Genomic DNA, 14,754 nt, shown 5'->3' on the forward strand with positions numbered 1-14,754 from the left:
TGTGTGTGTGTGTGTGTGTGTGTGTGTGTGTGTGTGTGTGTGTGTGTGTGTGTGTGACCAAGCACATTTCCTGCAACAGCAGCTGCCGCCTAGTGGACAGAAAAGACTAGCTGCCTAACACCTAATCAGCAGATCTCAGAATGCACTTACATGTAAATCATTTGGCCCTACATCATGTCCAGAGGAGGTACGGCATGCACCACCCTATCCATCCGGGAGTTTCCGGGAATTTATGGAAGAATATCCGTTCTCAATAAGCGCCCGGGTGGTTTGTAGGAAACTCTGGAAATTGGCAGATTAATTTGAGTACCACACACAGAGTAGGCAAGTGTGAGGCATATCTTGCGACATCCTGCCTAGATACATAGTCTTTATATATTTACAAGTGCGACCAGACCTGACTGCCCTTCTGCACTTCTTGTCAGGCGTTTCTTTAGAGGTTCCTTCTTTAATCCACAGCGTAAGACTGCTGTCTGGTTGCCAAACCTGTACGTACACTGTAGTATAGTAGCGCACGTTATTAACAGCCTCGGAATATCAACCAACTTTGGCCGCGACGTCGAATTGCACACTATAATCTTGATTCTCATTAACCACCCATGGGCTGTAAGTGAGAACAGTTTCCAAAAGATCACCCACTGGGCAGTCTTTTGGCTGGGTGCTGTTTCAGAAATTCTCGGTATGATGGGAACTTCTAGCCATTCTGATGTTGGAGAGCATAACAGTCGTTTCCACAGTTCCAGTGTGCGAAATAGTCTTTGACTGACCACCGGACATCATGTCCTGTCAATTTAAATTTGCCGGACATTTAAAACGTCTGGTTGGACATTCCAATCCTGGCAAATACTACTATCACTTACAATTCATCATACATACATATCAGTGTTCGAAAAATGTGTTTGAATCTAGTCGCCAGTTTGGCCACCTAGAGGAACGGTTGGTCGCCAAACTTTCACTAGTTTCTAAGTCAGAGATTCCAGAAGTAAACAAGTCATTAATATCACTGTTGATACCCTTTCCCAGATTATCATGTTTGACATTAAATTAAGACCTAACTAGGAATTTGCAGTAATGTTGGATGAACATTGGCAAGTAAACACCTTAATCTACAGTGTGGTACTTGGGGTTCTTTTTATGTAATAGTATAAGTATTCATATTTTATAGAAACTTTCCACTAATTGTATAGCTACAACCAAACAAAATGTGGTTGTGTGGTTTTGTAATGTTAATAACCTGATTATGTGGTTTGTCATCACATCCACATCCTGGCTATCCATCAATAAGACATGAGCATTCTTTGAGCGTTTTTTAATTAAATTCTCTATATGACTCAGTGCCACTACTGATTTGCTGAGAACAGGACATCCGGTAACTCTTCTAGGGAAAACCCCACACCCCACGTGGTTTCCTATGGCTAGCTGTGTTAATCTCTGAAACGCCGTGGCTTCATTCAACACCTAGATTTCACATGCAGAAACTTTTGTCTGAACAACCTTTCTTAGTAGCACTAGGAGACGTATGAGCTTCTGGACGTACACCTTGGTCTAGTTCTTTTGATAGAAAGACACTCAGGCAGCTTGCTGGGGAAAAGCTGTTTGTTTTGCCACTTCCTACACCCACCGTTTGCAAACATCTGCATAATAGTGTTTATTTGTCTCAATTCAAGATGGTCAGATTCTTTGAACAGAATAGAAAAGGATCTAAATAGGCAGTTGCCGTCACCTTCAACTACGATTGGCTGCGAATTTCATGTTTTATTCGGGAGAAGCTGCTGCTCAACGGCGTCTCGTCGATGATAGAGCTGTTGACTTGGATTTGTTGGTGTAGCCTATGAAGGATAGGAGTGACCACAATTGTTTGAAAAATTATACGCGCCTGCGGGTCTTTAGTTGGATTTGTCTGGAGCTGATGGCACAGACCAATCAGATTGGTACAGGCACTAGAGTCTGTAAAATGATGGTGTACCAGAGAATAGCAATGACGCGCAATAGATTGCTAGGTGATACGTTGTTACACGATATGTACGAAGGTGCTAAGCAGGCTGCATATGTCGCAGGGTGCCACTAAATGGTAGAAGTAGAAAGTGGAACGCAAAACATCTGCTGAGCAGGTGGTTCGCATCCAAGAGCCGCTGCCGCGAAAGACTAGAAACTACCAATATTTCTACTCGCCAAATTGGTGACCACACTGTTCGTTTAGTCGCCAGCCATCTAGAAGTGGTCGCCATATGGCGACTTGGCGACCGGATTTTTCAAACCCTGACATATATATTTTTTCTTATCAATACACTTTCTCTATTCTACTATAGTTTCTCAACCCCAACCCCAACACAACTATCTCAAATTAACTTAAAAATGTCTTCGAATGCTAGTCTCTCTAAAACCATCTTAGAATTATAAAGCCAAAGTTTGATGGACAACTGTTGATGGAGGTGTGAGGTGGCTTGGCTAACGGTCAGGTGGTTATGCAGTGCTGATCTTCGTGCAATTGATTTTGAAACGTTGAGGCTGTGAGACAAAAAAAGACCCAACCACAAGGGTTATATACATTCTTGCCGGGTCCAATGGACACCTGCTTGGGAGTAAAGACCTTGCAACACCTTTTCGAGGAGTGTAGCAATGACACGTTCAAGCGAATGTGTACACACACTGATCCCACCACATCTTTTTCCAACATCTGAGTCCACCACACTGGATATACAAGCACAAGGAACAAAGTTGTCTGGGTGGAGGCATATGTTTTCCCATTCAGATCTAGTTGATGGTTACTGTAGTGGATCAATTCATGACAATTATCATGGGTTGCCGCAGTAATTCAAGGTTGGTACACGTGTCCATGCATTTGTGTTGCCAAACCAAATCTCTTGGAATACACTGCACGAACAGGTTGATAAAGGACACTTGCCACAGCAGCTAGCTCGAGGATGCCTGACCAAGTGCTAGGTTTCATGACTCTAGATGACACTTTGATGTTGCATGCCTTTGATAAAAGAGTCATATGCATGCAATTAGTACAACCCACCTGACAAATTACTAAAAAAAGTCTGAGTAAACAGTGGTCATTGTTTGAGATAGCAATGAAAAGAGACAGACTTTCATCGCTTCCTTGACTCTGCCCTGCATAACTACGAACCCATCCGCATAAATTTCTGCATGCCCGGTCTCGCACAGCTAGCCCCTCCCCCTTTTGACTTCTGTTGGCGTGTCCTACCCAGAGAGTTTCGGAATGTCATCTTTGTCCACATATGCGCCGTACCTCTACACGTGGAAACTGCAATCATTCCAAGAACATGCACTCCGCTACGCTAGTGGCAGTTTTTTAGTTCAAGGACTTCTTGCTATCCTATTAACCTAATCATCTTCAGGTTCTTATAGCCCCTACGGAAAACATTACACGCAAGTATCTCTGAGTTTTCTATCCTGTCGTGTTCACGGTGTACAGCCCGTGGCTGTCCGTTGCATTTTTGTTGCGCACCTCGGAGCCCCAGCGTGTGTACTTGAGGAGCCCACATCCGGGATTTGACAAAATACACGTTCAGCTACACAGTACAGTACACGTACGACGCGTGGCTGTTTGCATTTGTTTCATGCACGAACTGCAGAAACTATGTTTGTTGACATGACACTGGGATGTGCGAAGATGTGGGTTGCTCATACGGAATTCCACACCTGCCGCTACACCACCAGACAAACTGTCCGGCGAAATCACGAATGGCCACACAAATGGTTCATTTGGAACACCACGCTCACATTTATGCTACTCCTAGTTTACACAGCGCTAGCGCCTCGTGCTAGGATCGACTTGCAGGAAGGATTGGGTTCTCGATCGCTGCTTGAAACTTCCACTGCAAACTGCACAAGAAGAGAGTCCAGAATAATTGTAATTTGTACGCATTCTATTGCTATAACTAGTTCACCCTAGCTACATGTGTGTGCAGCTAGACTAGACGTTTAGAACTCATGTCAGAAAGTTGCTTGTTGCGTTAGATCACAGTAGCATAGAACAGACACGTTGGATGAGAGAAACATTTCACAACAGACCAATGAACGAATGACTTCCGTAAACCGGATATGGATTTTATCATGACAGTTGCGAAGTCAAATCTTGGGGTCTTTGAGATTTCTCAACGCAATGCCTTTCCACAACTATTGCTTTATGCAGAATAGCATTTAATCACCCAAAGGCCCCACGTATACGAAGGCAAAGACATGATCAACCCACAGACCCACGTGATGATGCAACTGCTGTCGCTAGAGTAACACGTAAAACAATACCTCACATCGCAGACGCTTCGAATATGATCATGCTCGTGGCGAACAGATCAGTCAAAGTATTGACTGTGCCCACTGCTGTAAGGCGTGTTCTCAGTTACTGCACCTCTTCTGCATCATGTCTAAGCATAAGTTCTTGGCCCTCCAGAAAAAATGGATAATATGAAAGGACATCAGGTAGAGAAACAAGAAAGCACAAAAAAAGGACGTGTCTGCCAGGTATGGCTCTCTCCATCAACTCTTGCAGTAATTTTAAAGCAGGGGGATCAGTTTGTCAAAGAGTTTGTAAGTGGTGCTTGTGGCATCAAATGTAAGGGTTTGAATCAAGCAGAATTTTCAGACGTGGATGAAGCCCTCATGCTGTGGTTTGTGAATGCACATGCTCACAGTGTACCAGTCAGTAAGAAAGCACATGAGAATGCTCTGGGTCACCACACATTTGGTGCTAGTAATGGGTGGGTGTGGCACTTTAAAACCGCAAGAACATCTTCCAAGTGGCAGCAGGAAGCTGAAGTGTTGGAGCAGGCCCAGGTAGACTGGGGACATTATCACTACCACAGTTGCGAGCAGTACAGTACCTTGAATGGTGTTTTAATGCAGACGAAGCAGGGCTCTTCTATCGGCTTCAACCTTGACCTGATAGAATCCTTTCCGTAAGAGGAGAAAATAACATGGTAGAAAGAAGTCCAAGGAACATCTCACTGTGCTTTTGTGGTTCAACTTTGATGTTTCTGAAAAGTGCAAGCCTTTTGTGATTGGAAAGTTCAAGAGTCTTCAAAGTTCCTGTGGTGTCGAACAGCTCAAAGTCACCTATGAAGCAAACAGAATGAACTTTACTTATTTGAGTAGATCTTACAAAGACAAATTGATTGGTATAAGTTATTTGTTGTCGTGACTCTCGTAAACAAGAACAAGCGATGTTTCTGTGATGTGCAATGTCCATGCGCCCGCTCTCCACTTTCTGGTCAATTAAGCTCCGTCCACTGCAAACGAATCAATGCGTTTGTGGACGACTGCTACAGATATATCGAGAATGCTGAATGTGAATGCGAAGATATTATGAAGATCTGCCTTCTTCCCGTTGGTTCCTCTCTAAAGCAAATTGTGTCAGTAGAGCTGTTTTTCCATCAGACTTTCAAGCAGAATTTCCTATTACAACTACAGCTTACCTAGAAAATGCGCTTTTGCTTGAGTAGCTGTTCATCCTTGTTCTTTTAGTATCCACAGAGAAAGGTTCAGTGTGCCGTCCAGCGTGTGCAACCAGAGGAAGATCCTATTTTCACATCCTGGATTGTAACCTTCTACCAATCAGCAGCAAAAGAAAGTGAGCAGACCAGATGTGAAAATAGGAGCGTCTTTTATAGCACACAGGTGCGCTGAACGTTTCTCTTCGGATATTAAAGAACAAGGATAAACAATTACTCAAGCAAAAGCACGTTTTCTAGGTAAGCCGTAGTAATGGGAATTCTGCTTGAAAGTCTGATGGAAAAACAGCTCTACTGATATCATTTTAAGTTTATTTTGGTTGGACTTCCCCTTTAAAGAAGGGGTCGCAAATGTTTCACAGTCGAATGGCTTTGCAAAAATGGCCAGTACTTCTATTCGTTGACAACTTCAATGGGCATAAAGTTATCCTTTGCTTGAGAACTACAAAGGCAGTTTTCTTTTCCCCAAATGCCACGTCCAAGCTACAACCAATGGATTGTGGAATCATAAGAAATTCCAAGCACTTCTATCGCAGGAATCTTGTAAAAAGACTTCTTCTAGGTATCGAGGCTGCAGATGAAGACGTACCAACAGAGTCTGTTAATGTTAGAGATGCTATTGACATGCTGACAGAAGCCTGGAGTTGTGTTACAAAGAGAACAATTTACAATTGCTTCAAAAGTGCTGGATTTGAAGGAGGTGCCACAAGTAATGAGCAAATGGAAAACTGGAGTGACGTGATAAGACTGAAGGCACTTGTGCTGCAGGAGGGCAGCATCTAACAACTTGACTGCACCTCCTACATGACGTCATATTTAAGGAGTATGCTAGCATAGATGATGCGTTTTCTACCAGCGAGTACGAAACTCAGAGGTCATAATTAAACTGGTGCAGGAACAGTGTGCGTCTGTGAGTGAAGGTGCTGCAGTAGCGTTTCATTGATGGTCATCATACTGGAAAGAGAAGATCGTGGCACTGACTGAAAACGGACAGATGAGGCAACAGTTACAGGAGCTGCAGTGGTTCAAGCCTTGTGATATGTCAACGCTGCTTGGAATCTAGTCCAATGTTTGACTGGCTATGCTCTCAAATCTTGGAACAGATTAGATTATGTGTCACAGAAGTAGCACTACAAACATGATTCAAATATCTGTTAGGCCACACCGTTCTTCTTCTATGTTTCTTGTCACCCTAGTTGCCAGAAATCAACTCCTGCACGGAAAAACAAACACACAAAAAAGAAAATGTCCGAAGAAACAGGGTAAGCAGGTCGTAAGTAGCCCTAGTACGTACAAATTTTCATCTAATAGCCTACATCACCAACATGCAGTCAAACATTCTCTGACCCTGTGCATGCAGCAACTTGTAATTTCCTATCACATGTGCTCTCTGTTATGTGCACGTGCCTTGGGCTGTGAATATGAGAATCTAGAGAGCTTCACGGCCATTTTCTTTCAGAATCTGTGCTACCTTACCATCTTTGCTAGCTATTGCAGAGCACTACTTATTCTAACTAAAATGTATTTTGATTATGTCACGTGATGTTTTTATTCCTCCAGTCAGAGCGCGCACGGGTGACGAGAAACATAGAAATAAAACGGTGTGGCCTCAGACTTCTGTGAACGTGCTGCTGAAACTACTTCATAGATTGGTGTCCATTATTTATGTGTGTGTTGAATTTTGTTGGTACACTTGAAGCAACATTCACTTGTAGGTAGGCCTGTGCGTATTATGCGGTCATTACGTTGAGCATAATTGGTAATGACAAGCATCGAGCATAAAATGAGCATAATTTCAAGGTTTACGAGTCATTGTATACTCATGTGACTGTTAGTCTGCTAGAGCAATATGGTGGAGAACTTGGAGATTGCACGAGGCAGTGTTGTTACAGTATATCAGACATTACTTAAAAACCAGTTTTTTTTGAAATGTCAAGCCAGTTTGGCTTTGTTGTAAGTTTACTTTTTTACTTCTATCAAGCCACTTGAGCCAAGTTTTGTCAACTTGTGTGGACATATTTTGAGCATAATTGTATAATTGGGTGAGCAGTGCAGCATAGCATAATCTCTATATCTATAAAAGTCTGATCTGTCTGTCTGTCTGTAACATCAATCACGCCAAAACTGCCGGGCTAATCGCCATGAAACCGTGAATGAAGACTGCGTTCCACACCACAATGCAAATGCACACTTCAAATATTTAGACGGTCCCCTCTCTAGGAGTCGACCCCCAAGTGAAATCTCCCACAATCACATTATCTACAGGCTGTTGCATGAAGACTGCGTTCCACACCACGTACTATATTACAAACGCATGTTTCGGTATTTAGATAGCCCCCTTTTGAGGTCCAGCTAGTGTTAGGAACCTGTTTGTCGTGGTACTGTTGTTGCTGATTTACTGAGTGGAGCATGTCATAGTGCTGTAAATCCGTAAGATATTTGAAGGAACCCGATGCGCAAGACGAACCTTTTGACGTCTGCGTGATGTGGGTGTGGTTTCCAGTTAACGCGTGCCACTATACGTGAAGACTGCGGTCACACAGTGCCACTCCTATTGCATAACAAACCTGTCAGTTCACGTCTGCGTGACGAATTCGCCGTACAGCATGCCAAAGCGAAAAAAAGCTGAACTTTTCCCAAGTCGCGGCATTTGCAAAGAGAGTTGCATTTGCTCAATTTTTGCGATCAATCCAATCAACAGACTCCGGGTTGTGAATTCCATCAACTCTTATATAATTAATTCTGATAATGCCAGCACATGCTACATCAGCAACAGCAGGATTGCTTTCATCCCTCAAATGGTAAAAGACATTTCTGCATACACAATAACGTGAGAAAGGCTGAAGCACCTCTTACTTCATATGTATAAAGATATATAGGGCACATAATGTATTCATTTGCATAGCACATCTTACGTATTTATACGTAGGATATGTAAAAATTTGCTACCCTAGCTGTGCCTGTTTAATGTTACCTGGGCAACACCGGGTCAAGATGGCTAGTGGAAGATAAAATGAGCATAATATGTGCGGGCCTACTTGTAGGCAACAGACCGTATGCCATTGCATGGCCTTGCATTCCCTGACCGTACACAACGGTAGCCCAGATCTGTTTGCTTATTATGAACCCTTGTTCTGACAAGAGCGATCCTAGCGTTGTTTGTGATTCATTATATCGAGGACCAGGTTCCTCTGTAAATGAGTATTTTATGGAGTTGTATGCGTATGCCCATTAAGACATCAACATTATTGCGTATGCTTTGGAGAGGGGAAGGGGATTGGAAAAGTGTGCATTTTGTATGCTTGTCGAAATGTCAATAGTTTCGAACAACCTTTTTCAGCTATGAGCCATAAGAAATGGGACTTTGTGAAAGTCATGAGACTTGGTGAGTAGCATACTCTAAACGCAGGGCTCGAAAAATAGGTCGTCAAGTCGTTGTTTGACAAGCTAAATTTTACAACTGATGACTAACGTTCTAGTTTAGGTCGTCAAATGACGACTACAGCAGACCAACGCTAGTTTGTAATGGCTTTCCGGTATGCAGGCGGATAACTGTACTGTATTAAAACATGCGCCGCTTTGACGCTCACGTTCGAACATTTGTCGTACAACAACATGTATGCGTAGTGTGTACTGCCAGCAGCGCGCCGTATGTTGACAAACTGCTCATATCCCGGATAATGAAACTAGGCTTGCAAGAGCCATCTCAGGATTCCGACAAAGTAAAGGCATAAGTTGTGACCAGGGAGCAGTGGAGACAATGGTAAATCCTGAAGGTCGAAATAGGGAGATATAATTTTTGTAGCAAGAAACAGACACGTTCCGCCATGATATGTGGAGTCTTGTTGAAACCCTGCCTTGTTTTGACAAAGAGAGGTGGTATGCGTTTTATCGCTAATTCCATTAGCTAGCATGTCGTATCCATTGGCTCAGCAGTAATGTGTGTGTCGGTTGCATGCCATTGTGGGAATACTGCGCTGTATGCTTGCTCTGCACTGAATTCTAGAAGGCCGTACAAAATGGCGGCATACCCAACTAAACACCATAATTGATATCAACATGATGTCCTAGACTAAAAATTTTGGAAACTTGTCAAATGACAACAGCTAGTTGGACCGATTTTTGAGCCCTGTAAACTTATAGGGCTGAACTGACTTCCGGTCTGGGGACTATGTGGCTTGCTGGCTGGCTGGCTAACTATGGGCACATTTGTACAGTTCTGGAACTAGAATCAATGGGGATGAACAAATAACGTTTGTTTGATTTGCTAAAATTCTAGTTCTGGATCCGCTGGAACGATTCCAACAGTTTGAACTGTAAACCTGGAACTGTTGCAGTGGCCACGCCCTATTATTGTCTGATTACTCAGATGTTTCCGTGAGAACTTACACCTGACACTACCACCGACCTGTTCCTGACTTCAAGTGAGATTCTAAGTCAGGATTGGAGATCATCAGGAGTTTCTAGCATCCCAATTGAGCAGTCGACATCCCCAGAATCTAGCAAAGACGTTACTTGAAGTAGCCCTGTGGCGTCAGATGGTCTGGACAAGACAAAAACTTTCAACTGGACCAGAGACTGAACTGAAGTGCTGCAACGATAGCCACTTTGTCAACGGTTGCTGCCATTACGTTGAGTCTGCGCGTGCTCATGCATAGCACAATTCTGAAAGCAGAATTAGCATTCAATTTAGCCTCTAGTTTTGTCAGTTCTAATAGTTTTAAGACTCATCGAACACGCTCTATGTCTGTCACACTGCAGGAATATGCCATGCCTCCTTTGTGTGGTCCAATCACGAAGCATTAATGGACAAACAGTCAATCCTCCGCCCAAAACTTTCATGAGAGAGTTTCGTACCAGAACAGTGTAATTCATGTTTGCGATTGCTAGGTCTAGTCGCAAATAAACAACAGAACTTATCTGTTTACAACTGCTGACTCGGAATTGATTGCTTTCTTGGTTTTACGATATTTGTATGGGAATCTAACATTACATAACCATGAGCGATTTATGTCCCGTATACATGACTCTACTTCAACGACTACAGGCTATATACGGACTTTGCGGTCATGCCAAACGACAGTCGCTATGTACAATTTTAAATAAATTTTACAGGTAGCATGTCTAAAAAGAAGTTAGAGTGTTTAGTCGTAAATTCTTTGCGACAATTAATCCTAGTGTACATGGTGCTCAGGACTTTGAAGGCTCATAGCTGTGGAAGCAAGGGTGTAAACACAGCTTCAATTACTAGTAACTAATTAATAGTTAAGTTGTTGTGTTTAAGGTTGGTTCTATGCTTTGTCATTATTTTAAAGTTTCTGTTTGTTGTCAGCCTAGCGTACACTGTTCAGTAGGTGTGATGTCTGTGATTTGGTTTTCTAGTGATGCTTATCCCAGTATCATTATTCTCAGTCTTGCACGTTACTAATTTCCTCAAGAGTGTATGTCAACATTTCCCACCTTCAATTGCAGAGTATATATGCCTTTACCTGTGTAAGGTCTGTTGTATAATATGATGTTGTTATAGTCGTGTGAACAAAATATCACAGATTTTGGATGCAAACTCCGTACAAATTTACAGAATCATTGCATTTGCAGAAGTTGTCACCTTCCCTGTCATTCTGGTTTCTGTTTTCATGTAACCTTCATTGATCTTTGATATATTAGCAGAGTGGAATATAAGACAAAAATTTTGGTCAGACATCGTGCTTAGCAAAAGAGGTTGGTTGACCTGACATTTTAAATGTGGGCATTCATTCTTATTTGATTTTACAAAATTTCTTGTAATTATCGACATCAACTTCAGTTCAATTTCTTTATTTGTTGCATCATATTCACTACTGTATTTATTTGCTATCAACTGGTAATTAATGGTTAATGCAAAATGACAATTTTGTAATGGGCACCTGTTAGATTAGACTGAATGGTGCTATTAGGACAACACAGATTGAATAAGTTGTTTTTTGAACAACAACATGCTCTTGATTAGCTGTTACGCCTTGACCAGTCATGTAGTACGTCTGATCGAAGCAAAATTGTGGTCGGTCAATGAGCAATGACCGCCATTATATTCCACTCTGTATTAATATGAACTCTTCTTGTCATTATTTGTTTATTTTTAGTGGGATTGAACCTCTTCTCATTCCAATAATGCATTACCAGTTTCTTGTTTTAAGATATCGATCAAGGAGATTTCCATACACAAGGTTAGAAGGAAATAATTATGAATGCAACTTGTAGAGGCATAATAGGTTGTCTGTTATTCTAGTGACATAATAGTAATTATTTTTACGAAACTAGTACTAGATTTAAAAGTGCTATTAATAAACTAATAAAACTGGGTAATTTAATGACTGTAAATGAATCAGCACTAATAGTTCCTCAGTGATACGAAACCGTATTTCCATGCATTTAGCTGCATGGCGGTATAAGCGAGGATTACCAGAACTTGCTTGTTGGAGTCTGGTAACGATACCGGCATGCCAGTATAGCGTGAGGGGAGTGCCGGTAATGCCGAGGAAGAAACTGCACATGCGTAGTAATTCTACTGCACATGCACTCTAATTTGATTTGGTGGCAGACGTTGACCTAGAGAATGCAGCTTCTGCCGAAGCCCAGCTAGAAGAGAGAGAAGTCGAACAGCCAGAATGTAGCGAGAATGGATATTTGAAGTGTTGCAGAAAGTCATACACAATTGCTAGAAAGCTAGTGGTACTATGCAAGTACGAAGAGCTTGGTGTATTACAAAATGAAATTTGCCAGGAAATGTGGAGTGTCTTGTCAGTGCGTACTGGATTGCATTTGAACAAGCAGAAGAGAACACAGGGCTGACAGATGAGAAAGAGGATGAAGAAGAGGAGAATATGAAGACAAAGAAAATCAAACGTTATAGTGTTAATTACAGTATACTGTATTAAGATGAAACATTGGCGGGAATTATTTTGGCGGTTTGCTAAGAAATTGACGGACAAAGCATATTGGCGGATTGTATTTTGGCGGTTGGACATCGTTGTTTCTCAGCTCAAACCGGCATGCAGCTAAATGCACAGAAATACAGTAGACTTATTTTGAATTACTGTAGCTGTAACCTAATTTTATTTGCCTTTATTTTGATGTGCAGACACGCATGTGCATCCGCGCGCGCGCGCGCGCGTGTGTGTGTGTGTGTGTGTGCATGCACACACAGGCATACTTGAACCTGCAATTTCAGCTGCACTGTTATGAGTTTAGACCCAGCAAAACCGAATGTAACAGCTGTTTCTGAGGTTGACTATTGTCCATTCTAATGATGTGCTCTATACACGCGCGTGCGCGTGCACACACACACACACACACACACACACACACACACACCATAACCCTAGGCATAACCAGCCCATCTCAAAGATGATGGCATAAATAGGTAATATAATGTACAGCGTCCTGAATCATTCAATTCTCTATACAACAAGAGACGTCAACCTGCTACTTTTTGCTAACCCAGCAGTAGAGATCACCTGCCCGCACCATAGACCATTGTTCTACTTCTTTCCACGCTGGAGACCAACTTCTTTCATCCATACCGTGCCGCCATTTTCACTGTTGGACTTCATGCACATGGCCTCGTCTCCATCGGCGATAACCGGAAATAGACGTAAGGTCATGAAAATGAGTACTTCAATGTTGCAATCGATCGAAGCACTTTACAACATGGAAGTAGCGCTACGGTTGTTCTTCGCAGAAACACGTTGCTGTAGGCTCGCTCTCAAATGCTGGGTGCAGTACTCCTGTCGATCTGAGATGGTTTATCGTGACGATGGCGTTTGAAGATATCGCAGAAGTCAGATGTTAAGCTGGAAAGGGTCAAAATCCTTTAGAGCTGACACGCTCAAAAGGTTGCCATGCTACATCAGGGCGCGCACACACACACACACACACACACACACACACACACACACACACACACCTTGCTGGTTTTTGCATAGCTCACATAAACTTCATTTGATTTTTCACAAATTCACATAAATTGTTGAAACCAAAATGTCGAATCATGTTCATTACACACATGCGCACAGGTCTGTGGAATATGTTGCTATGTCCCCATGCCTGAATGTTCTCATAAGAAGTCAGTGCAAGTTTCTGATATCAAGAATGGTTACTGAGTGTGTCATTGTCGACTCTGGCAAGGTTGACTTTACAGCAAGTATGTAGAAAGTTGAGGTATTGTGGGATTGTTGCATACTGAGTCTGACTAATCAAACCGTGATCGACGAGACTTCTGCTTGTGAAATACGTAATTAAATTATTAAACAGATGTAATCTAAAATACAGACATCTATTGTTGAACTTGTTTTGACCTTAACAATTGTGTAATTTTACGACAGTTCTTTCTGCAAGTAACACGTATGTGTATTGTGTTTCACATTTGACTAGGTTTATGTTTGCTGAGTTACGAGTTTTCATTGAACAAATTGCTGCTCGGCCAACTTGTCCATCTTTCATAAGACAGTTTCTAACTGGTTTTATAAAGTTGGTTAGCCGACTGGCCCCAGCAGCTGAATACAGCATGCCAGAAAGGCCATAGGGTAAGGATAGACAAACTAATAACAAGTGAGATTCGCTGTCAGTTTCGTTTATGATATATGTTAGTAGAGGCAAGTAACAATGTTAGCTGTGTACTTACAGTATGTTCAACACAGTTTCCAACACTATATTTGTTGATGTATCAATCTGCAGAAATGAATGATGTACTTATATTGTAGTTGCGATTATCAAAGTTAGCACTGTAGTGTGGGCTGCCCAGTGAGAAAGACTGCTTCTATCACAATTAAATAAATTCACTTCCCTACACTCACTCTATATTTTTAGTAAATGGCACACGAGCTATCCTATAACCCTTGTGTTATTTCCGTCATACTGTGATGGTACAGACATCACATGATTCACCCCCTCAACCCCCACCCGGTGCTATCCTCGTGTAGAAGGACCACTGAAAGCAAGGAAGGCGTAGTTGAGGCTATTGTGCACAGACAGATGACGATACGCTTGAGAACTGGAATGAAGGCATCTCAGGGCACGTTTCCACTAGCACCTAAACCGGTTTAACAGGTAGTTTAAGCTAAAGTGGTTTAAGAAAGACCTGTTTCCACCTGCACTGAAGTTTGAAGTAGGTTTAGCAAAGTGGTTTAGGTTTAACTGTCACGTGATGCCGGTTTAATAATATTGACTATTTTGCTGGGATAGGATCGCCTTAGAAGATGTAAGGGTCGTTAACTAAGGGAAAGAAATCAGCAGCTAC

At 42.2% G+C, this 14,754-nt stretch overlaps 1 protein-coding gene across 1 annotated transcript; it reads left to right on the plus strand.

Annotated features, from left to right (window-relative positions):
* Positions 1 to 9,223: 9,223 nt before the first annotated feature.
* LOC134177139 (transmembrane protein 33-like) lies at positions 9,224 to 14,217 on the plus strand. The gene is made up of 4 exons (XM_062643873.1): positions 9,224 to 10,950; positions 11,005 to 11,115; positions 11,600 to 11,683; positions 13,890 to 14,217. Exons 1-4 carry the CDS (start codon positions 10,862 to 10,864, stop codon positions 14,038 to 14,040), a joined length of 435 nt encoding a protein of 144 aa, XP_062499857.1. The 5' UTR covers positions 9,224 to 10,861; the 3' UTR covers positions 14,041 to 14,217.
* The last annotated feature ends 537 nt before the right edge of the window (positions 14,218 to 14,754 follow it).

Source organism: Corticium candelabrum, chromosome 3 (assembly GCF_963422355.1).
Source record: "Corticium candelabrum chromosome 3, ooCorCand1.1, whole genome shotgun sequence".
NCBI classification, from domain to species: domain Eukaryota; kingdom Metazoa; phylum Porifera; class Homoscleromorpha; order Homosclerophorida; family Plakinidae; genus Corticium; species Corticium candelabrum.

Bases quoted from the DNA above. Each gene is read 5' to 3' on its own strand.
- LOC134177139 (XM_062643873.1), top strand. From the start codon at position 10,862: ATGCTTATCCCAGTATCATTATTCTCAGTCTTGCACGTTACTAATTTC. The intron at 10,951-11,004 runs GTATATATGCCT...ATGTTGTTATAG, and splicing joins TTCCCACCTTCAATTGCAGA to TCGTGTGAACAAAATATCAC. The intron at 11,116-11,599 runs GTAACCTTCATT...GTTTATTTTTAG, and splicing joins ATTCTGGTTTCTGTTTTCAT to TGGGATTGAACCTCTTCTCA.